This window comes from Capricornis sumatraensis, chromosome 10 (assembly GCF_032405125.1).
Source record: "Capricornis sumatraensis isolate serow.1 chromosome 10, serow.2, whole genome shotgun sequence".
Lineage (NCBI taxonomy): Eukaryota > Metazoa > Chordata > Mammalia > Artiodactyla > Bovidae > Capricornis > Capricornis sumatraensis.
The window spans coordinates 22112823-22138891 of record NC_091078.1 but is presented as its reverse complement, the minus strand read 5'-3'; the positions used below and the strand labels follow the sequence as shown (position 1 = coordinate 22138891).

The 26069-nt window shown below is 37.5% G+C and overlaps 1 protein-coding gene across 1 annotated transcript in view; it reads right to left on the bottom strand.

Annotated features, from left to right (window-relative positions):
• Window positions 1–26069, bottom strand: part of CTNNA3 (catenin alpha 3) — a 1791870-nt gene that overhangs the window by 875114 nt on the left and 890687 nt on the right. The window contains exon 7 of the mRNA XM_068981838.1: window positions 9105–9185. Coding sequence (XP_068837939.1) covers window positions 9105–9185 — 81 coding nt within the window. The remainder of the gene's footprint in view (window positions 1–9104; window positions 9186–26069) is intronic.

The window sequence follows — 26069 nt, the reverse complement described above, 5'->3', positions numbered from 1 at the left end:
ACCATGACAATATACAGCCTTAACATGCTCCTTTTACAATTTGGAACCTGTCCATTGTTCCATGTCCGGTTCTGTTACTTCAGAACACATTTTTTGCTTTTTTTTCTAAGTCATGTTGCTAACTACATAATATGATAAATGAGAAAAAAGGTACCACATATTATATTCAGTAGGACAAGACAGAAGAACTGGAAAATATGCTTTCAAATAAGTTCTGTGCCAATGTTTTCATGATTCTGTTGAAAAATGGCTAAAATTATCTGATACAAAATACTACCATGCATAATGAGCAAAACAAATCTTCGGTATTTGTATATTCATTCAATGTAACAAATTTATTTTGAGTTGTCTGTCTAAGGGCAAAGCACCATTTGAGGCAATTTGGGGAATACTAGAATGACAGAGATGGGGTAACTTAGGGAGGAAGTGAGACGAAGATTGATGAGCATCTTACAGGAAGTGCAAACAAATAAAAAACAATTGACTGTCATGGTTAAGGAGATTTCTATAAGGATGTGACATATACAATTCATTTAAAAAACTGATTAGGATGTTAAGAGTTGGAGCTGGCAAACATCACATTCTAGGAATAGAGATTATCATGAGCAGAGAAAATAGATCCTCCCAAATCACAAGCATCTGATGTGACTGGAATATGGTGCTAAAGATTGAAATAGGATTTCCTTAGGCAGAATGGAAATAGTGAAAGGTATTTGAGGTAAAAAGAACAAAATTCAGACAGAAAAATTAAAAGATGACAGAAGGAAAAGGCCAGAAAATGGTGATTTGTGTTAGACGTGAGAGATACCCTTAAGGTATAGCATGCAGTCAGCAGGCAGAGGGACATCTCTTTTGAAAGCACCTTCACCCCACGCAAACAACAAACAGCACCGTTAATGCAACCAACTCACCTTTTTCTTACCATATCATCTCTCTTACTAATTTCTGATCATTTACCATCACATTCATAGCTATGATTACAGACTACATTAGAGGCCTTTGGTGCTTTACATCTCATTCACTGGACCAGTCTCTGATTCCAGCTGTTATTCCTGGGGACAATTCCATGTCCTCCAAAGACATGCCACCTGGAGTGCATTCCATGCTTCATTCTGTTATTCCTTCTCAGGGCCTGCTCCAAGTCTCTGTGAGATTCTCAGGTCAAGCACAAATAGCCTGCAAGTTCTGGAAACTCAACACCACTAGAAGCCACCCTCATCCAATGGGGATGGGGGCTACTGGATAAAATCCTCAGCTTCCATCTACTGATCAGACAATTCTGGGAGACATTCTGTCCCTTCTCAGAGGTCCTTTAGCAACTCATGCCTATAGTGGCAACCTCAATAATATATCGGTTCCTCCTTTCCTGCCTGTTCTTTTATGCTTGAGGTTCTTTTACACTTGCTGCTAGTAATTACCTCTCAAAAAAATGACCTGAATAAAGGCCTCAGTCTTTGGATCTGCTTTCAGGAGAATCCAATACAAAGTAGTACATGCATCTGGTGTTAGTGTCGTTTGCTCACATAGCAGGTAACAGACTCCCCTGATGTCTTATGTAACTGCCCATTGATGGTCACGCTTTGCCACTTTTTGCAAAACACTCAGTTTAAAATTCTGCCATCTCCTGCATTATGGCTAGCTGTGAAAGAGGAAATGAGATAAAACTAAATGAACATGGGGACAAGCTATGGAAGACACTGAACGCTATGATAAGAAATTTCCTTTATATGTTCTGACATATTCATATGGAATTTTTTTCATTGAAATTGTACAGTCATCAATATCCATGTGTAATAACTAAGGAGGAACTATCTTGTTTATTTCTATACTATGTTCCTGCCAAGTGAAACAATTCATTTCTTTCACGTGGGTGAAAAACTGTAAAGAAGAATCCAGCATGCCAGTGTGAAAACAGGACAATCTTAGAAGCCACAGCACTTAAAGCTAAAGTTAGTGAGAGGACAATAGGAGTTAGAGGTATGTATTTTCAATAAATATCTGTTTGTGGTCAGGAATGAAATCTGCCAAGCACAAAACTAAATTGAGGGGTTTTCTACCTTTTCTCACTACAGTTTAATAGAGGCTTTGAGACATCAATTTTTCTATTTCCCACTGATGTAAATGGTTAGAGATCTCAAATAAAATACTATATTTCTCTACAATGGAAACCCAAAAGTGGGAGCTATGTCTTAAAACTGTAAGAAAAACCTGCACACACTCACACCCCTACCAAATAAGGGAAGACAAAAATTGTGAGTAGAAGAGGAGTGAAAAGAAAAGAAAGTGTTCTAGAAAAGAATCATCCTCAGGAAACCATAAAACTTATATTTGTATATATAAATGTCATTTTAAGTCAAGTAGTAAAATATGACTTTCAAAACTCAATTAATTATATAACATAGAAATAATGCAATAACTAATTCAGCATATATATGCTGTGCCAGCTTAATGAGATGTGTATCTTCTGGATACTTATTATTTGATGATGAGAATGATAAGGAGGAAGTATAAGAACCTACGTATATTTTTATGAGTAGGCCCTGGTACTCCCAACAAAATTCTAAAAGAGATGGGAATACCAGACCACCTGACCTGCCTCCTGAGAAATCTGTATGTAGGTCAGAAAGCAACAGTTTTTGAACTGGACATGGAACAACAGACTGGTTCCAAATTGGGAAAGGAGTACATCAAGGCTGTATATTGTCATCCTGCTTATTTAACTTATACACAGAGTACATCATGAGAAATGCTGGGCTGGTTGAAGCACAAGCTGGAATCAAGATTTCCGGGAGAAATATCAATAACCTCCGATACACAGATGACACCACCCTAATGGCAGAAAGTGAAAAGGAACTAAAGAGCCTCTTGATGAAAGTGAAAGAGGAGAGTGAAAAAGCGGACTTAAAACTCAACATTCAGAAAACTAAGATCATGGCACCCGGTCTTATCACTTCATGGCAAATAGATGGGGAAACAATGGAAACAATGACAGACTAACTTTTGGGATCCAAAATCACTGCAGATGGTGACTGCAGCCATGATATGACCAACCTAAACAGCATATCAAAAAAAGCAGAGATATTACTTTGCCAACAAAGGTCTGTCTGTCAAGGCTATGGTTTTTCCAGTAGTCATGTATGAATGTGACAGTTGGACTATAAAGAAGCTGAGTGCCAAAGAATTGATGCTTTTGAACTGTGGTGTTGGAGAAGACTCTTGAGAGTCCCTTGGACTGCAAGCAGATCCAACCAGTCCATCCTAAAGGAAGTCAGTCCTGAATATTCATTGGAAGGACTGATGCTGAAGCTGAAACTCCAATACTTTGGCCACCTGATGCAAAAATTGAATCACTGCAAAAAATCCTGATGCTGGGAAAGACTGAGGGTAGTAGGAGAAGGGACGACAGAGGATGAGATGGTTGGATGGCATCACCAACTCAATGGACATGAGTTTGAGTAAGCTCTGGGAGTTGGTGTTGGACAGGGAGGCCCGGCATGCTGCAGTCCATGGGGTCACAAAGAGTGAGACACAGCTGAGTGACTAAGCTGAACTGAACTCCCAAAAAAGAGAAGAGATGACTATAGCAATTCAACAATTCTGCGACTATAGAATCAATCAAACTGTTTTGTTTGTTTTCAACATAACCCTATTTTATTCGACATAACTTAAGTCTTTATTTTTGCATTCATGAAAAAATTATTTCTCAATATATTAATATATAAAAAATTAATCTGTTTTTGGTGAAATCCAGTATCTGTTCCACTCTGCATAATTCAGTAGAAGTGGAATAGATTTTATTTGGTTTCTTTAATGAAGCAAAGAAGGTTTAAAAAAAAAAAAAAACTTCCTTCTATAGAATTTCAATATGTATGCAGTGCTCAAATAAATGAAAAAAGAAATTAAAGGAAGAAGAAAATTTAAAATGTAAAAACATGTAAAATACATACTAAGGAAGAAAAAATATTATAATAGTAAATCAGTGTATTACATACTAAAAGTTCTGACAATGAAAAGGCCATTATCCCTGCCCCCTGGAAGAGTGGTTGCAAATTTGGGCTGGGATTAGATGGGCGTGAGCTGAAACCTGTACAAAAAGGATCTTCACGACCCAGATAATCATGAGGATGTGATTACTAGTCTAGAGCCAGATATCTTGGAAAGTGAAGTCAGGTGGGCCTTGGAAAGCATCACTACAAAGAAAGCCAGTGGAGGTGATGGAATTCCAGTTGAGCTGTTTCAAATCCTGAAAGATGATGCTGTGAAAGTGCTGCACTCAATATGCCAGCAAATTTGGAAAACTCAGCAGTGGCCACAGGACTGGAAAAGGTCAGTTTTCGTTCCAATGCCAAAGAAATGGAATGCCAAAGACTGCTCAAACTACCGCACAATTTCACTCATCTCACACACTAGTAAAGTAATGCTCAAAATTCTCCAAGCCAGGCTTCAGTAATACGTGAACCGTGAACTTCCCGATGTTCAAGCTGGTTTTAGAAAAGGCAGAGGAACCAGAGATCAAATTGCCAACATCCGCTGGATCATGGAAAAAGCAAGAGAGTTCCAGAAAAACATATATTTCTGCTTTATTGACTGTGCCAAAGCCTTTGACTCTGTGGATCACAATGAACTGTGGAAAATTCTGAAAGGGATGGGAATACCAGACCACCTGACCTGCCTCTTGAGAAATCTGTATGCAGGTCAGGAAGCAACACTTAGAATTGGAAATGGAACAACAAACTAGTTCCAAATAGGAAAAGGAGTACGCCAAGGCTGTATATTGTCACCCTGCTTATTAAACTTCTATGCAGAGTACATCATGAGAAACGCTGGACTGGAAGAAACACAAGCTGGAATCAAGATTGCTGGGAGAAATATCAATAACCTCAGATATGCAGATGACACCACCCTTATGGCAGAAAGTGAAGAGGAACTAAAAAGCCTCTTGATGAAAGTGAAAGAGGAGAGTGAAAAAGTTGGCTTAAACTCAAAGTTCAGAAAACGAAGATCATGGCATCTGGTCCCATCACTTCATGGGAAATAGATGGGGAAACGATGGAAACAGTGTCAGACTTTATTTTGGGGGGCTCCAAAATCACTGCAGATGATGACTGCAGCCATGAAATTAAAAGAAGCTTACTCCTTGGAAGAAAAGTTATGATCAACCTAGATAGCTTATTCAAAAACAGAGACATTACTTGGCCAACTAAGGTCCATCTAGTCAAGGCTATGGTTTTTCCTGTGGTCATGTATGGATGTGAGAGTTGGACTGTGAAGAAGGCTGAGCGCCGAAGAATTGAGGTTTTTGAACTGTGGTGTTGGAGAAGACTCTTGAGGGTCCCTTGGACTGCAAGGAGATCCAACCAGTCCATTCTGAAGGAGATCAGCCCTGGGATTTCATTGGAAGGAATGATGCTAAAGCTGAAACTCCTGTACTTTGGCCACCTCATGTGAAGAGTTGACTTATTAGAAAAGACTCTGATGCTGGGAGGGATTGGGGGCAGGAGGAGAAGGAGATGACGGAGGATGAGATGGCTGGATGGCATCACTGACTCGATGGATGTGTCTGAGTGAACTCTGGGAGTTGGTGATGGACAGGGAGGCCTGGCGTACTGCGATTCATGGGGTCGCAAAGAGTCAGACACGACTGAGCGACTGAACTGAACTGAACTGAGCTGAAACCTCAGCTCTATCTTTTGCTGGGTAAACTGACTCACCTGAGGGATTCTGATAGTAATGCTATCGCATTGTTTCTTTTTCAGGGATAAAATACAATAATGTAAGTACTACAGTGGTCAGAGAGCTATGGAAAGCATTTGCTAAATGAGAGATGCTGTTATAACTATCATTTTAAGGATTTAAAATCCATTGTGAAGAAAAAGCCACTAAATAAGAGAAACACAAACAGAATATGGTTACTGCTTTAAAACAACTATCAATGCTATAAGCGCTCCAGGAAGAAAAAAGGAGGAATTCTAGCTGATAAAAATGGCAAAGGTTTCATGGCAGAAGTAGCATTTATATCCGTTTTAAACTTTCTCAATCAATTAGGAGTTGTATAGGGAATAAGCAGAACAAGTCAGGCACCAAGTTAAACAATCCATATATACAAAGATGCATATGTGTCTGTAGGTAGAGATGGAAGTGTTGGGAAATTTAGTGATGAGTAAATACACCATCCAGAGAAAAGGTTAATGTGCTGGTGTGGTGAGGAGGAAAAACTAAAGGAAGAAAGCAAAAGAAGAATTATGAGAATTAAGTTGGGGCCAAATTACACAGAAGCTAAAACACAATGCCCATGACTTTTGTCTTTGTTCTTTAGTACAACAGCCAATGAAGTCACAGAGCAAGAAAAGACAAATTATTTATTTGAAACAAAAGAATAATAAGTCACATGTAAGACATTTATCTATGTTACCCCAAAATGTATAATCTGCTTTTTCCCAGCTATGTCTAAGCAATCTATCTCATTCATTGCAGATGACACTGATCCTCTGAGCTAAAATGTTTCTGTATCGTCAATGGACAGGCTATGGGTAAACAAATGAATTCAGATGTATCAGCAGAGAGATGGGCTTTTTTTTTTTTTTTTAACTAAAAACAAACAAACAAACAGAAACCCACAGATCTAGAACAAGAATATTAAACATTCTGAAGAAAAACACTGTAAGGGTAGGGGCTTCCTCCTTCCTGCATGAAAAGTATATAGAAGATGCTTAAAACCAACTGCTTAACAAATTTTGCAAGAAGAAGAGGTGGAGATGACTCATGTTGCTTAGCTTTTATTATTGCCACAAGCATAAACATCACGATGGAAAATGAAATTCTTGGGAAGGCAAGCAAGGATCCTGAGAACAAATCATAGCAACTGCCTCAGCTCACAGTGAAGACCATGGATGTCTCCAAAGACAGCTCCTAACAATCCCATCTTCCTATATACACACTCCACTTTTCCCGTAAGAGGATGTTTTTGCTTGTCCCTGTTGACCTGGAGCAGAATTTGTGGTATTCTGATCAATAGAATGTGGAGGAAATGATATCCTGGTGACTTTTGAGCTCAGGCATTAAGAGGGCCTGCAACTTCCATCTTTCTTCTCTTGGATCCTTGAACCAACATGTAAGAAATCCGGACTCACATGCTAGAGAGAAGCCACATGAATGGGGACTTGGGAGATTAGACACCACATGGAGAGAGGGAAAAAGAAGCAGCACTGATGTCTCAAACACTGAGCCCTGAATCCAGACATCATTTTAACTACCAGCACATGGGAGACTGCAAGTGAAAATGCTATAGAAAGGGACTCCCTGACATCCCTACACAGCCAACCCATGGAATCATGAAACAATAAAGTGGTTGCTATTATTCTTGGTGCTTTGTTAAACAGCAATATTTAACCAAAAAATAATAATAATAAGATATGGACCTGTGAAACCACAGGAAATTTTCATAACTCTGGAACACAGCAGTTCTCTATGAGCCTACTATTACACCCTTTTACTATGAAGTATTAATAACCCCATGCTCTTTCCCTATCTCACTGATGATGTGGGGTTGAAATCAAAGTATGATTTTGAGATAAAATATAAGATTCCTGGTTAAATTTGAATTTCAGATAAATACAGTTTTTTTTTAAAATATATATATATATATGTATGTATAATTATGTTCCCATGCAATATTTGTTTGCTGTTAATCTGAAATTCAAATTTAACTGGGCATCCTGTACTTTGATTTGCTAAATCTGGTAATCCTACCCACAAAGGATTGCTTTATCTTTTTTTTTTTTAAGATAAATAATGATTCCAAAAGCTTTGGAGGTATAAATGTACATCAATTCTTTGTGCATAACGTTGTTGAAGGCAGTCTAGAGATACTGGAATGAAAAACACAGTTGTTAAAAGCTCATAGTAACAAATTTTTCAAGTTCTGGGAAGAGCAGATGGGGTAGAATCCTGAAGACAGAGAATGAAAACTACACAACTAACCGGGAGGATAGTCGTGGGGGTGAGAATTCCTGAGCTGGGTGTAGGTTACGGCTGGGTATTGGTTCGGTGTTCCTTCCTCAGGCAGGTCGCCTCACCATAATAGCCTGTTTTCTCGTCTGCATCTTAAGACAGGTTGTCCTAAGTTCCTTTCAGCTCTTACATTTCATGATTTTAAGTGCTGATAGTAGAAATAGGATTTGCATTCAGATCAAAAAGTTGAGAAACTGGAATTTCCCCAGCCTTCAAAATTGTGCTTTTACACAGCAAATAATACCTGGCTGAGGATCCCTATTTGTTCTATTTCCAAATCTACTTCTGAATTAAAAGATTGTTCAGGCCATTTTACTACATCTTCCCACTAAACCACAATAATATATTGCATTAAAAGCTTATGAGTGAAACGTTTTTGCCCTTCTTTTGTAAGTTAATGGTAACCAAGTTAAAGCTGTATGTGCAAAAGAACTCCAGTTATTAAATAGCAGAAAGGAACAGAAAGCAAAAGTCTTTAAAAATGACTAAGTCTTCATATTTCTGGAGGAATAAAAATATAACTTATGGCATAATACTAGACTTCTCTTATACTTAATAAATCCTTTCTAATCCTATGTTCCTGATAACCTAAGGTTAAAAGGAGCCTTAAACAGGAATTAATTTCTGAAGCATCCTGAAGAGTTAGAAGGGGAAATTGGTAAAGTCTCCAAATGACTAGCTGTTTCCTCTAAACATTTGGATAATAAACTCAGATTTTCATCTAATATAATCAATTTACCAACAGTCTCTAAAAATTTACTATGTTCCAGGCACTCGGAGGCATTTCATTTCAACCTCATAGCCCTATCATGTATTATTAATTCCATTTTCTGGGTCTGGAGAGGCTTAGAAAGGTGAAATCTGTTCCTGAGATCTCATAACTGATGACAGCAGGGCCAGCATTTGAAAGTAACCCTGCCTGATATTGTCAACTTTCTTCTACTTTATGTTTGCCACAAAAATGGGTGAGTTATGTAAATGTGGAAAGTATATTTTCACTGTTCTTGCTCTGTGTTCTAAATTAATTTGAAAAGAAAAAAAAAAAAAGGTTCCTTCTACTTGGTGTTTGTCTCCATATCTTTCTCTTCACTCACCTGTCTGCGAAGGTCTCTTGTCTTCTTACACATGTTTTCTATTGCAATATTGAGGGTATTACTCCTTTCCTTTTTTCCAGTCTGCAAGGGAGAAAAAAAATGGCATAAGCAATGGTATTGAATTACTCTTTATCACTTAGCAATCTGCTTTCTAAATTTCCTGAAAATAACAGCTTGAACATTCAAGAATAGGTCTCAAAACTGCTATGATACTGCATATGATTCATGAGTACTTCACTGAAGAGTAAGTTTGAATGGTGATTAAAGTTCACATTATTTTCTTCTTTAAGCTTCTGTAATATTTTTGATATAGGGTTGGGCTGCATTCAGTGTGGCAGTAGGCAGAGCATTATCTCCAAGAAACCATGATCTTCATTCTTAACAAGTTGACTCTTTAACTGCAAAGCATGCAATTAGCTTAAAAGCATTAGATGCCCAATTTGTCAACTTCTGTGGGAGTTTCTGAAGTCATTTTCGTGGTGTATTGTGTAAGTTATGCAGAGCCATATTGGAGTTTTGCTAAACACTAAATAAAATATGCAGTGCAAATTCATACAATTTGCAAAAGTTGACCACAAATTTAGCTGACAATATTCCAAGAACAAATTGTTTCAAGTAAAAACTGGACGCTGTTTTTGGCTCTTTGGGATAATTTGTGCAACACCTTCTTGTCCTTTAAGCCAAACAGTTCTATTATATCCTTAACCTAAATGTTTAGGCTATTAAGCACATAGAGAGTCACCTTGGTTGGTATTTTCTACATATTACTTTTGTGGGAAACAACTGAATTGAATCTAATCATACTTTTCTAGTGATATATAAAAGAGATTGAAAAAAATCATTATGTGATTCACCTCTAGGAATATTGCTACTATTTAAAATTACAAACTGAAAGGGCTCTTGACAGGAGACCTTGAAAATCAGGAAAGCAAGTTTAAGCAGCTGATAACTGAAGGAGTTTACATCATGGACGGTATGAAAGGGCATTGAGAGGAAGCATAGAACATTAGGCAATCTGCCATACACTGCTCCCAATGACTGAACTCATATATGAATCCATATCTCCAAGTGGAAAGACTCCTTTATAAGAAGTTCAAGACCATCTATACTCTACCCATATCTGTGTTTTTAGTCCAATCTTCTGCCACATCGTTTTAAGTCTTATTCTTTACAGTAACAATATTTCTATACATTTCTCTCTCTTCTCCCAAGTTCTTAGATATATCTTTGATTGCAGCAAGTGTCTCCCCAAATCATTTTCTATTAAAATCCTACCTGTTTCATAATGGTTTCCACTCAGAGTTACCCCCCAATACCTGTGCTCAAAAGTAAGCCCTCACTTCTGCTTGTTCTGATAAAATGTTCTGATAGCATTTTTAAAATTTCCCAAAATGCTCATTTTGTTTCTGTACAGGTTAATCACCTTTACAATAAAGTTAGAATCTTGATGTTGGCAAGTATATCTTTTTTTTTTTTAATTCTTGAAAGTAACTTATATGCTACTGCTGCTACTAAGTAGCTTCAGTTGTGTCCAACTCTGTGCGACCCCATAGACAGCAACCCACTAGGCTCCGCTGTCCCTGGGATTCTCCAGGCAAGAACACTTGAGTGGGTTGCCATTTCCTTCTCCAATGCATGAAAGTTCAAAGTGAAAGTGAAGTCACTCAGTCATGTTCGACTCTTCATGACCCCATGGACTGCAGCCCACCAGGCTCCTCCGTCCATGGGATTTTCCAGGCAAGAGTACTGGAGTGGGGTACTATTGCCTTCTCCAAATTTATTAGTATTGACTAATTTATAAATAAACAACTTGATTCAAAACACAACATAGTTTTATTAAGAACCTACTATAAGAGATTTTAGCATCTGCTCATCAAGGCACAACTAAAATCCTCTGATAGCCGAGGTTGCTGGTACCCATGTAAACCTCAGTTAGGTCTAGCTTTGCTCAGCAGTAACATTACTGATATTCATGATTCAAAAGCATTATCATTTAAGCCCCTTCAGTACACAGAAAGTTATGGGGCATCCACAGACCAGTCTACTAAATTCCAGTAACAATGCTCAGGCACTATGACAGCCAACAATTGACCCCACACATCTACAGATACCTCGTGGGGGAAACACAGTAGGTTATTAAGTCCTTTACCACATTTTCTTTTTGAGAGTGAGTATACAGTGTGTGCATGATGGAGACTGCCTCCAATGAATGAAGTGGGGAAAGGAAGAAGGGAGAACGTAGGAGAGATAAATATAATTCTAAATGTCAGAGCAGTAAGGCCATGGTGGCAATTACTTGGATTGCCACCAGTACAGTAGGCTATAAGACAGTTTCAATTTTACCTAAAGAATCTATCCCTTATTCTCTAGTTTAATGCAATGTTAGCTCTTGATTATCTCTTTCCACTTCACAAAAGCAGACACCGTCAATCGGAGGAAGGAATAGGACAGACCAAGAGACACCTCCCACCCCAACACACACAGGCATCAGGAAGAACACGAAAGATTTCTGTGGCATTGGTCATAAAAACTCACTAGTTTCTGTGATATGATTCATCAGAACAATTAAAAGATGTCAAATTTCTCAGAGTTAACAGCAATGACATAGAAAACTTTAACAAAGGATGACAGTGGGTGACAGTATAAAGAGATTAAATAAGGACTACAAAGATGATTTCCTAATTTCTCCTTAGAGTTTCACCTTAGTTTAAAAGGTTTTATTGGGTCAAAGACATTTTGTTCTCCAGATAATAAAAAACAGTCACTATAATTTCAAGCAATATAAAGCTTTCCTTTCTCTCATCCCTGTGTTCCCATCCCCATCCCCAACATTTCTTCCCTTTCACTCCCAGCTTTTTATTGGGTCCTTGCTCTGTTTATACAGATTTATTTGGCTCAGTCAAGCCATTTTATGCCTCTTTAATCCTTTTGCATGGCATAAAAATAAATAAAGCAAGAAGAAATAGCCCCATCCTACTTAAAAGCCCTCATTCCTTCTGTTTTCAAAGCCGCAACAAATCATCAAGCAATGAGCTGGGACTGAAGGTGAATTGTGTGTGCTGAAGTAAGGGGCTGAAAGGGCAGGATATTAAAACATAATCACAGCTAACAGTCAAGAGCCTGCCTGTATTCCCAATGCTCAGAAGAGAAGCTGCCCCTCAAAGGAAGCTTTAACAGAACATTTAGGGTCAGCACAGTCCCACTAATGGAAAAATGTACCACTTACAGTAAAAGGCGAGGGGAAAAACTCGGAAAACACAGCACAGATCAGCGCTGTAGAGGGAAAGCAATCATATTCTTCATCAGTAAATACACTGCCAGGAAAGACTATCTCAAAAAGAACAGTTTTACATGGTTCGATACAGGATACAGGATGCTTGGGGCTGGTGCACTGGGATGACCCAGGGAGATGATATGGGGAGGGTGGTGGGAGGGGGGTTCAGGATAGGGAACTCATGTACACCCATGGCGGATTCATGTCAATGTATGGCAAAACCAATACAGTATTGAAAAGTAAAAATAAAATAAAGAGCAAAAAAAAAGCCAACACAAGTAAAAAAAAAAAAAAAAAAGAACAGTTTTGAGTACAGACTTCATTTGATGAAACTCCATTATTTTATTATTGAATATAATAATTTTATTATGAAGATTATAACTGTGAATGCTATAATATGAATATTCATAATATTATGAATATTTGACTGAGCAAAATAAATCTGGATAAACCGAGCAAGGACCCAATAAAACGTTGGGGTGCAAGAGAAGAAAGGTAGGGTAAGGGGATGGAAACACAGGAAAGAGAAAAAGGAAACCTGTCCCAATGTGATCTAGCCTTATAAATCTTAACTATGAGTCTTCCCGTGAATTCTGTTTAACCATTGCTCCCATACAACTACCGCAGTCAATTACACTCTCTCATGTCTTTCCCTAAAGCTACCTACATATTTGGAAAACATCAGTACATAAATAAACTCTCCTTGAATTATCTGAGTTTGAGAGTTTCATCTGTATCATGTTTGGGACCCTGGCTAGGGAGGACTTTCTAACACTGCATTGTTCAATATGATAGCTAACAGTCATATGTGGCTATTCAAATTAAATAGTATTAAAAATTTGATTCTTCAGTTTATTTTAAAATGAACAATAGCCACATGTGTCTAGTGGCTTCTGTACTGTACAGCACAGATACCTATCTCTTATCTCAGAAAGCTGTATTCAACAGCACTGTTCCAAAATATACCTTTGTTTATTCAAATGTATAATGAGTTCCTACTTTTTCACAAGTCACCTTTTATTTGAGAATAAAATAATGAGCAAGAAATAAATAAACAAACAAAAAAAAACAACAACTCTCAAGGTGTAAAGCAAAGAAACTAGAGATCTAATTCTGTCCTCTTTGTTCAAAAAATCTTCCCTCCACTCCCATTTCTCATGGAATTAAGAACAAACTTTTGATCACAGTGTTCAAAGTCCCACAGGATCTACGCCCATATTTACTCATTGAACATTAATGAGATACGTTAATGAATCTTTTATTTTCTAGGCAATACACAATCACAGCTTGGGAACTCAGAGCAGATGAGTTACAGATAGAATTTTATTTCAAATATACCAGTCTGGCTGGAGTTTGAAGAATGTACTGATATTTGAGGAGATTAAGAAGGCAATGGCACCCCACTCCAGTACTCTTGCCTGGAAAACCCCATGGATGGAAGAGCCCAGTGGGCTGCAGTCCATGGGGTCGCAGGGAGTCGGACACGACTGAGCAACTTTCTTTGCACTTTTCACGTTCATGCATTGGAGAAGGAAATGGCAGCCCACTCCAGTGTTCTTGCCTGGAGAATCCCAGGGACGGGGGAGCCTGGTGGGCTGCTGTCTATGGGGTCACACAGAGTTGGACACGACTGAAGTGACTTAGCATCAAGAATAGAGACACACCAAAGAATTAGATGGTAGCAGCAACAGTCCACAGGAGAGAAGAAAAGTGTGAAAATTAAAGCAGTGGCTGTCACGAAACTGAGCAGGACCCCATGGGGTAACTGGGCATGGAAGCCTTCTGTGTCCATTTCTCATTTGTAGGGAACAGACTCATCCTTCCATGAGTTCCAAACAGCAAATTCAAACAGATGCTAATCAAGGAAGGAAGGAGATACATAGACAAGGGAGGAGCAGACGAGAAACAGTCAGTCAGTTCAGTTCAATCACTCAGCCTAGTCTGACTCTTTGACCCCGTGGATTGTAGCATGCCAGGCTTCCCTTCCATCACCAGCTCCCAGAGCTTGCTCAAATTCATGTTCATCAAGTCAGTGATGCAATCTAACCATCTCATCCTCTGTCATCCCCCTCTCTTCCCACCTTCAATCTTCTCAGCAGCAGGGTCTTTTCCAATGAGTCAATTCTTCGCATCAGGTGGCCAAAGTATTAGAGTTTCAGCTTCAGCATCAGTCCTTCCAATGAATGTTCAGGACTGATTTCCTTTAGGATGGACTGGTTGGATCTCCTTGCAGTCCAAGGGACTCTCAAGAGTCTTCTCCAACACCACAGTTCAAAAGCATCAATTCTTCAGTGCTCAGCTTTCTTGATAGTACAATTCTCACATCCATATATGACTACTGGAAAAACCATAGTGTTGACTAGATGGACCATTGTCGGCAAAGTAATGTCTCTGCTTTTTAATATGCTGTCTAGGTTTGTCATAGCTTTTCTTCCAAGGAGCAAGAAGTCTTTTAATTTCATGGCTGCAGTCAACATCTGCAGTAATTTTGGAGCCCAAGAAAATAAAGGCTGTCACTGTTTCCATTGTTTCCCCATCTATTTGCCGTGAAGTAATGGACCAGATGCCATGAAGTAATGGACCAGATGCCATGATCTTAGTTTTGTGAATGTTGAGTTTTAAGCCAGGTTTTTCACTCTCCTCTTTCACTTTCATCAAGGAGCTGTTTAGTTCCTCTTCACTTTTTGCCATAAGGGTGGTGTCATCTGCATATCTGAGGTTATTGATATTTATCCCAGCAATCTTGATTTCAGCTTGTGCCTTCATCCAGCCTTGCATTTCACATGACGTACTCTGCATATAAGTTAAATAAGCAGGGTGACAATATACAGCCTTGATGTAGTCTTTTTCAGTTTGGAACCAGCCTGCTTTTCCATGTTTGGTTCTAACTGTTGCTTCTTGACCTGCATACAGATTTCTCAGGAGGCAGGTCAAGTGGTCTGGTATTTCCATCTCTTGAAGAATTTTCCAGTTTGTTGTGATCTACAGTCAGAAGCTTTGGCATAATCAATAAAGCAGAAGTAGATACTTTTCTCAAATTCTGTTGCTTTTTCTATGATCCAACAGATATTGGCAATTTTATCTATGGCTCCTCTGCCTTTTGTAAATCCAGCTTGAACATCTGGAAGTTCACAGTTCAGGTACTGTTGAAGCCTGACTTGAAGAATTTTGAGCATTACTTGCTAGCCTGTGAGATGAATGCAATTGTGTAGTAGTTTGAACATTCTTTTGCATTGCCTTTCTTTGATATTGAAATGAAAGCTGACTTTTTCCAGCCCTGTGGCCACTGTCGAGTTTTCCAAATGTGCTGGCATATAGAGTGCAGCACTTTCACAGCATCATCTTTTAGGATTTGAAATAGTTCAACTGGAATTCCATCACCTCCACTAGCTTTGTTCCTAGTGATGCTTCCTAAGGACAACTTGAGTTTGCATTCCAGGATGTCTGGCTCTAGGTGAGTGATCACACCATCGTGGTCATGATTATCCAAGTCATGAAGATCTTTTTTGTACAGTTCTTCTGTGTATTCTTGCCACCTCTTCTTAATATCTTCTGCTTCTGTTAGATCCATACCATCTCTGTCCTTTATTGTGCCCATCTTTGCATGAAATGTTCCCTTGGTATCTCTAATTTTCTTGAAGAGATCTTTAGTCTTTCCCACAAGAAACAATAGTGCAGCCCTGGGGCAGGGTCCTGGTTCTTCCTCAAGGGATAAACATAATAGTATCTTTCAGCTCTGCAGAACTAAAACCCCCACCAAAGGAAAGATGTTCCAAGAGAATGTCACAGTTTGATAAGCTTGAGAAACTCATCAGGAGACCACCTGAGGCCAGGTTAAAGGAGTGCAGGCCCTGCCCACACTGACCCTCATCAGCAACTCTACCCTTGAACCTTTGCTATAAAAGAAAGAAAAGAAAGAAAGTGAAGTTGCTCAGTTGTGTCTGACTCTTTGAGATCCTATGGACTGTAACCTACCAGGCTCCTCTGTCCACAGGATTCTCCTGGCAAGAATACTGGAGCGGGTTGCCATTTAAACACTTCACGAAATCCTTCAAGGTTGGGACACAGTTTTGAGAGGCATGATCCTCCTGTGTCCCCCTCTGCCTGGCAAAGCAATAAAGATATTCTTTTCTATGTACTCAAAACTCTGCTTCCAAGATTCAGTTCAGCACCAGTGCTCAAAGGCTGAGTTTTCAGCGCCAGTCAGGAAGAAGAAAATAGCCTTAAAGACTCTGAATGAGTAACTTGAGCAGGATGATGCTGGCAGATGCTGGAGGGTGAAGAAAAGAAAACAGTATCTCTCACTAGACTGTACAGTCCTTGAGGGAGAGAAACTCTGTACATGTAATTGTCCCTCATATTACCTAGCACAGCGCTTGCACATAGTAAGATCTCAGAGGTTATTTTTTGAATAAATAGAGGAAAGATGGAATGATCCTTGGCAAATCCCATAATATTTATAGACCTTAATTTCTATACCCATAAAATGAAGATTTGTCCCAAATTGTTCCCATATTTCCAACTTTAAAATTCCATAAAAGGGCCATGTTATCTTTAAAAATTATAGAATATGCTACTGTTTTGTACAATTTCTTGCATAGACAGTTGTTTGCACAATATAAATCTGCAATGGTACAGATAAAATAAGACATTTGAAATAGGAAGCCCATGATGCTGACCTCACAAATACTAGGAAGTCTCAAATATTAAGGGATGAGGTTAAAAGCAAATGGAAAGTTATCTAACTCATAGTCGAAAGAAAATTTTATTTGTGCAGACAGAAAACCTATAGAGTTTAAAAACCAAGAAAAATTTGTTATTATTATTTTGTTATATTTTCTATTTGCTTTTTAAATGTATGCCATTTTATTCAACCTTTTAAAATGACACATTTCCCTTTAAATGGGAAATCTTTATTTCATAGTAAAGATGAATTTTGATGCCCTTAAATTAGTTCCTCTCTACAGAAATAGTTTTAAAATATTTTATGCTTAACACATAGCAGAGGAACAGATTCTAGTTCACATTTTGGGGGCATGGAAGACATACAAATAGACAAACATAAAACCTGAATTATCTCCTAGAATGGCATGGCAGAAAAACATCCTAAAATGGTATCCTAAAAAATCTTTCTGAAGCAAGGTTTGTGCTATGAAAATGAAATTAGAACAAACAAAAAATTAACTCTCAGACTTGAAATGAGGTTTTTAAAATAACTTTATAAGAACAGAATGACTTAGCTATCAAGGGAAACAGTTTGAAGATTGCAAGTGTCTTGAACTTTCATAGTGTTTGGGAAAGTAGGATGCCACCCCAGGTAGCTGCCTGCTGGGGTGGAACTGGGAGGCAGTGAGGGGGAACCAACTATGTCAAATATCTGCCACAGCTAAGTACTTTACACGCATCTTCCCAGATGCCATTCACAGTCATTCTTCACACATTTGCACATGAAGATACTGAAGCTCAGTAAGTTTAAATACTTACCCCACCAGGAGGAAACCTAGTACAGGATCAAATTGACCTGAGTCTAATCTCATACTTTATCTACCACACCTGAATGAGCAGTAACTTAAACCCAAATTAATATTTTATATAAATTTATATCTTAAAAATAATTAGAGGAGTAGTGTAGAAGTTTATGGAGTCAGTTAAAATTGTTTGAATCTGTGCTCCATCACTTGATGGCTATGTGTCCTTGGACGAATTAATCTCTCAAAGTTTTAGTTTTCTTACCAACTAAAGATAATATAGAATATTTTTTCATAGATAAATTAAGATAATATAGCAATTATATCATAGGGTTATCGTAAGGAATAAAGAGATGAAGGTTGTGCAGGTTATGGCAAGTAGTAAGGGCTCAAGGCATGTTAGCAGTTATTACTGTATTTATCAAAAGTGTCATCATTGTTAAAACACTTGCATTTCCCTATGCTTTCCAAACACTAAACCTTTATCTTGGAATACACTCATCAGTTCTTATTCAACAGGAAAATTCTTAATTCATAACTCAAATTCAGTCCAAGCACCTCAATCCTCTCTTCTGATTGTCCTCAATCAAAACCATGCAATTAAAAAATAAGACATAAAAATCAGTTCTATTTGCAATTTGTTAAGGAATCTCCACACTGTTCTCCATAGTGACTGTACTAGTTTGCATTCCCACCAACAGTGTAAGAGGGTTCCCTTTTCTCCACACCCTCTCCAGCATTTATTGCTTGCAGACTTTTGGATCGCAGCCATTCTGACTGGTATGAAGTGGTACCTCACTGTGGTTTTGATTTGCATTTCTCAGATAATGAGTGATGTTGAGCATCTTTTCATGTGTTTGTTAGCCATCCATATGTCTTCTTTGGAGAAATGTCTATTTAGTTCTTTGGCCCATTTTTTGATTGGGTCGTTTATTTTTCTGGAATTGAGCTGCATAAGTTGCTTGTATATTTTTGAGCCTGTATGCAAGACAGCAAAGAGGCACAGATGTGTAGAGTGGACTTCTGGACTCTGAGGGAGAGGGAGAGGGTGGGATGATTTGGGAGAATGGAACTGAAACATGTATACGATCATGTAAGAAACGAATCGCCAGTCTATGTCCGATGCAGGATACAGGATGCTTGGGGCTGGTGCACAGGGATGACCCAGAGAGATGTTATGGGGAGGGAGGTGGGAGGGGGGTTTATGTTTGGGAATGCAAGTACACTCGTGGTGGATTCATGTCAATGTATGGCAAAACCAATACAGTATTGTAAAGTAAAATAAAGTAAAAATTAAAATTAAAAATAAAAAAGACATAAAAATCAAAACCCTCTCATCTGTATTTCTATTAGGATCTATGAAACTTTTTGTCATTTTTTTTGTTTTTTTTTAATATAAATTTATTTATTTTAATTGGAGGTTAATTACTTTGCAATATTGTATTGGTTTTGCCATACATCAACATGTATCCACCACAGGTATACACATGTTCCCCATCCTGAACCCCCCTCCCTCCTCCCTCCCAAACCATCCCTCTGGGTCATCTCAGTACACAAGCCCCAAGCATCCAGTATCATGCATTGAACCTGGGCTGGTGACTCATTTCATATATGATATTATACATGTTTCAATGCCATTCTCCTGAATCATCTCACCCTCTCCCTCCCCAACAGAGTCCAAAAGACTGTTCTATACATCTGTGTCTCTCTTGCTGTCTCGCATACAGGGTTATCATTACCATCTTTCTAAATTCCATATATATGTGTTAGTATACTGTATTGTTGTTTTTCTTTCTGGCTTACTTCACTTTTATTTATTCTCTAACTCAACTTTTAAATTGCCAAGTCTGTAATTTTAGTACCAACTTCAGTGTTTGGCACTCAGTTAATGTCTGTGTGTGAAACAGATGGAAAAACAGTTAACCACACTTTTATTAATAGTAAATAATATTAAATAAATAGTAAATAATTAAATTTATTGATAAAATTTATTATTCTAAAAAAACTACCAATCATCCTGTTAGCTGTCAAATATTTTATTCAGTGTTTTTATTCAAAGACTATTATCATTATTCCTTACAAGAAGGTACAACATAAACTTGGTATGGGGATGAAACTAATACAAGGATCAGAAAATGAGAGTTTTGATATAAGCAGTCTGGGTGACCTTAACTAAGTTGAATCACCTCTCTTGTCTTTATTCTTTGAATCTGTGAAAGGAGGCCATTGCACTAAATGACCTCTACTGTCCCTCCCAGCTCTTGGAACAGGTGGTGCTGGACTTTCTGTTGAAATATACTCAAGTAAATATCTAGTCAAGCACTGAGAATGGGACACTGTAGCCTGGTGTGTGTGTTCTCAGACCAGAGATGCCTATATCAGATCCCATGAATTCAACAGATATGCCCCAAGCACGAAAGAGATATCTGTGGGTTCGCACTACAATAGCATGCAAATTATTTACTGGTGATGTTTCTCTCCTCCATTGAACCTCAGAGATGGATATAAACTGTGGCCTTCTCCTTTAATGATGTTGCCACGAAAAATCAGTCATACACATGAGCAAGTGCAGATGCAAAGATCCAGTCCAGTGACCAACAGGTAACTTTGAAAGTGGCTGGAAGAGTCAAGAGTAACCTGACATTTTTTTTTCTAAACTCACTCAGCCTTTGACTCACCATTTTCCCTTCAAGCATTTTATGATAATTTGTCTCAGTCCCTGCCTCCCATTATTCCTCTTTTGCTGCTAGAGTTTCTTGTCCTCCACTCAAGCCCAGCAAACTCTTGAACTGACATTGTTCTAAATAAGAAGAAATTGAAAAGATGGAGTTTATTAATTTCAGTGATTCAGCATTAACCTAAACTTGCTGTGACCCCTGCTTTAATGGATTTCAGATCTTGCCAGCTCCTAGGTCAGTGATTATTCCTATAAATCATGCAGTGGTTACTATTAAATAAAAGGAGTATGTTCAAAATTGAAGGTTTTACTTAGGTTCAGAGTGGAATCCAAGGATATCGTGCAAGTAATGAGCCCTAATGTGTGTCTCAGGCTCACGCAGTGAAAATACAAAATAGAGATAATCAAGGTATTTAACCATAAGAACTCTCTATACCAAGAGTATTTTCATCTTTCATGTTAAAGATTTTGTCACTCATTTTATTTTTAAAATGGCTTTATTTAATGCTAACAAAACATTTTTATTTGACATAGCAAAATAATAGAAAACCTCCTGTCAGTCTCGGAGGTTGTGTGTCAGTGTGTGTTTGTGCACGCACATGCATGCATCTTGTTTCTGTTTAAATAAATACAGAGCTTTGGGAATGACTGATTTAAAACAATGAAATAAGAAATGTGCCTAACCTCACAATCAAAATGAACTAAATTAATTAACTGTGCTATTGACATACAAACAGATTAAAATAATTTCTTTGCCTTTGAAATTCAACTTATTTTCTCAGCTTGTTCAGGACATTTTATATCAATTTCATTACATTTAAAACATCATTTATGTAAAGCTGCTATTTAAAGTTATAATGGTGGAATCAGATATTCTTTATTTTTTTTTTTTAAGGGAGTGCAGTTTATTACACTGGTGAGCCCTAGGCAGAGTCTCCTCCTAGCCAAGGACCCCAACCAGTTTTTGTGAAAATCTTATATACCCTGAGTGTACGTGCCCAAACCCACCTCCCCAAATTCCCTGAAACTAGTCTGAACAAAGGAAATGAAAGTTACAATAAAAGTTATCCTGTGATTCATATGCCTTCAGCCTCGGTAGTTAACAGTGCACAATTATCAACAGGCCTGTGGTCATACCCCAATAAGCATAATAGAATTTATTATTCTATTCGGTTTCAGAGATAACTAGGGTATTCTTTTAGGCCACGGAGCATATAGGTACAAGCCCTGGGGCTCTTCCATCCAGGGGTCTGGTTTTCCAGTTGGTATATTGTTTCCATAGAAACTGGGCATATGGCTCAAAGTACACAGTGTGGCCCAAGATGGAGTCCTGCTTTCAAGATAGAGCCTGTTCTGTCTGTTTCATCCTTCAATGGTATAGAATCTTACATAATTCCTGAGGCAATGCCTAGAAGGAGCAGGTTGTGTAGGTGATTATTTTTAGTTCTAGTGTATCTATTCCCGCAATGGTTGAGTGAATGAAATAAATAATGGTAATAGATATATTCAATGGGTAAGAGTATGGGTAAGAGTCCTTCTTATGTTTATTTTTTAAATTAATGTATTCATTTCAATTGGAGGCTAATTACTTTACAATATTGTAGTGGTTTTTTTCATACATTGACATGAATCAGCCATGTGTGTACATCCTGAATGCCCCTCTGACCTCCCTCCCCATCCCACCCCTCTGGGTCATCCCAGTGCACCAGCCCTGAGCACCCTGTCTCATGCATCGAACCTGGACTGGCGATCTATTTCACATCGATAATATACATCTTTCAATGCTATTCTCTCAAATCATTCCACCCTCACCTTCTCCCACAAGGTCCAAAAGTCTATTCTTTACATCTGTGTCTCTTTTGCTGCCTCACATAAAGGACCATTGTTACCATCTTTCTAAATTATTTACATATGTATTAATAAACTGTATTGGTGTTTTTCTTTTTGACTTACTTCACTCTGTATAATAGGCTCCAGTTTCATCCACCTCATTAGAACTAATTCAAATGCACACTTTTTAATAGTTGAGTAATATTCCATTGTGTATATGTCTACAACTTGCTTATCCATTCATTTGCCAAAGACATTTAGGTTGCTTCCATGTCCTGGCTATTGTAAACAGTGCTGTGATGAACAGTGGAGTACACGGGTCCCTTTCAATTCTGGTTTCCTTGGTGTGTATATGCAGCAGTGGGATTGCATTCCCACCAACAGTGTAGGAGGGTTCCCTTTTCTCCACATCCTCTCCAGCATTTATTATTTGCAGACTTTTTGATAGCAGCCATTCTGACTGGTGTGAGATGGTACCTCATTGTGGTTTTGATTTGCATTTCTCTGATAATGAGTGATGTTGAACATCTTTTCATGTGTTTGTTTGAGCCATCTGTATGTCTTCCTTGGAGAAATGTCTGTTTAGTTCTTTGGCCCATTTTTTGATTGGGTCATTTATTTTTCTGGAATTGAGCTGTAGGAGCTGCTTGTATATTTTTGAGATTAAATCTTTGTCAGTTGCTTTGTTTGCTATTATTTTCTACCATTCTGAAGGGTGCACTTTCACCTTGCTTATAGTTTCCTTCATTGTGCAAAAGCTTTAAGTTTAACTAAGTCCTGTTTGTTTATTTTTGCTTTTATTTCCATTACTCTGGGAGGTGGGTCATAGCGAATCCTGCTGTGGTTTATGTCGGAGAGTGTTTTGCCTATGTTTTCCTCTAGTTTTATAGTTTCTGGTCTTACATTTAGATCTTTAATCCACTTTGAGTTTATTTTTGAATATAGTGTTAGAAAATGTTCTAGTTTCATTCTTTCACAAGTGGTTGACCAGTTTTCCCAGCAGCACTTGTTAAAGAGTTTATCGGTTCTCCATTGTATACTCTTACCTCCTCCTTTGTCAAAGATAGGGTGTCCATAGGTGTGTGGATTTATCTCTGGGCTTTCCAGTTTGTTCCATTGATCTATATTTCTGTCTTTGTGCCAGTACCATACTGTCTTGATGACTGTGACTTTGTAGTAGAGCCTGAAGTCAGGCAGGTTGATTCCTCCAGTTCCATTCTTCTTTCTCAAGATTGCTTTGGCTATTCGAGGTTTTTTGTATTTCCATACAAATTGTGAAATTTTTTGTTCTAGATCTCTGAAAAATACCATTGGTAGCTTTATAGGGATTGCATTGAATCTATAGATTGCTTTGGGTAGTATACTTATTTTCACTATATTCTTCTGATCCATGAACATAGTATATTTCTCCATCTATTTGTGTCACCTTTGCTTTCTTTCATCAGTGGTTTATAGTTTTCTATATATAGGTCTTTTGTTTCTTTAGGTAGATTTATTCCTAAGTATTTTATTCTTTTCATTGCAGTGATGAATGAAATTGTTTCCTTAATTTCTCTTTCTGTTTTCTCATTGTTATTGTATAGGAATGCAAGGGATTTCTGTATGTTGATTTTTTATCCTGCAACTTTACTATATTCATTGATTAGCTCTAGTAATTGGTGAAATCTTTAGGGTTTTCTATGTAGAGGATCATGTCATCTGCAAACAGTGAGAGTTTTACTTCTTTTCCAATCTTGATTCCTTTTATTTCTTTTTCTTCTTTGATTGCTATGCCTAAAACTTCCAAATGGGCACCCTTGTCTTATTCCTGACTTTAGGGGAAATGCTTTCAATTTCTCACCATTGAGGACAATATTTGCTGTGGGTTTATCATATATGGCTTTTATTACATTGAGGTATGCTCCTTCTTTGCCTGCTTTCTGGAGGGTTTTTTATCATAAATGGGTGGTGAATTTTGTCAAGACTTTCTCCGTATCTATTGAGATTATCATATGGTTTTTATCTTTCAATTTGTTAATGTGGTGTATAACATTGTTTGGTTTGCAAATGTTGAATAATAATATATTCTTTAAATCTCAGTTCCACAATACAAACAAAGTGATCATGAACCTATGTAAGGTCATAGCTATGACCACATAGCTATCTATGTAAGTTAAGATTTGATATCATCATCTATAGAATAAGGATGACAATATATGCTTTAGAGATTGTTGAGGATTAAATGAGATGATATACATAAAATATGTAGGATAGTAACTGTTTTATAACTGACATTTAATAAAGTATATTTATTATTGGCAATAATAACCATTAGATCACTGAGGGTAGAGAGCATAAACTATTTTATTTACAGCTATATTTCTAGTGCTTCTAGTGCTTGGCCATAATAGATACTCAGTATTTACTGATTTGAATGAATTAAAAAAATTCATTGAATTGATGAATGAATTAACATATGAAATATAATAGAGATCTGAGGAAGATTTTCCTATTTTCATCAAGAGGATTGTAAAGATCTTGTTACATGGGACATGGACCACTTGAAAATAATATTGGGTTGGCCAAAAAGTTCACTGAAGTCCCCTCCCCACCCCACCCCCACCACCCCCCCACAAACGCTCTTACAGAAAAGCCCAAGCAAACCTTTTGGCCAACCCAATATAATCTTTAGTCAATATAGACAAAATACAGATATCTAGGCCAAAGTTTACAAATCTTCTAATTTCAGTTAATGGTTAAAATATGTATTATTTTCTTTACTGACATTTCAGTTTCCAAAATCCCTTTATTGAGTCATTGTCAGAGGATGCTAGCATATTTCAGAAAGACATCTGACTTATTCTAGAAATCCTTTCGACTCTGTGATGCCTCACAGAGCTTCAGCAGTTGCTATCCATAAAGAAAACAATCGTGATGTTAAAATAAGAGTGGGTATAAGAAAGTAGAAGCAGTATTTTGTGTTGTCAATTACACCTTGAGTTCTTATGGCAAGGACTTTTTTATGATATTGAAAAACAATGCCAGAGTACAATAAGAAGTGATATGTCATTACACACACAGACCAAATAAACTATTTTCCATTTTTGAATAGAATCCTGTTCTCTAGCGATTTTTCTATTTCTACAATGCTGTAGGAGGTAGAGTATTCCAACCATACTGATCTCATTAAAATTTTATCATGTCATTGCTCCAGTTTCTTAAGTCTAATTCCCACTTCTTTTGTTTCCTAGGTCAGGTTTTTATAGTTTAATTATGCTCAACATGTCAAACTTTGGCCAACTGTAAGCTTTACAGAGTTTGAATTATAGTCCAAGTTTTTCCATTGCACATACATGCAAAATCCAGACCATCTAGATTTCCACCATATTGATTATTGTTTTAACTTTCATCATCAATTGCAATCTGTGTCTTGCAGACATGTTTATTTTTAACACTGTAAGAATTAGATTTATTTTTTATGGATTAAAATAATTTCTATCACTATTGTCTTCAATTAGTAGTTTCAGGGTTCATAATTCAAAGAGTTTCTGACTCCAAAGCATGGAGCAAAGTTAAAAAAGGTTCTACTTTGAAGAAACTTGGCATATAAAATTGTTTTTCTTCAAAATTAATTTTGGCAGGTAATAATTTTCCTTACAATTAAATTTTTCTTATAAATAAAAGATAATAAGCATATTCTCTTTCATAGCAAATCCACTTAGTCTATTGAAAATATT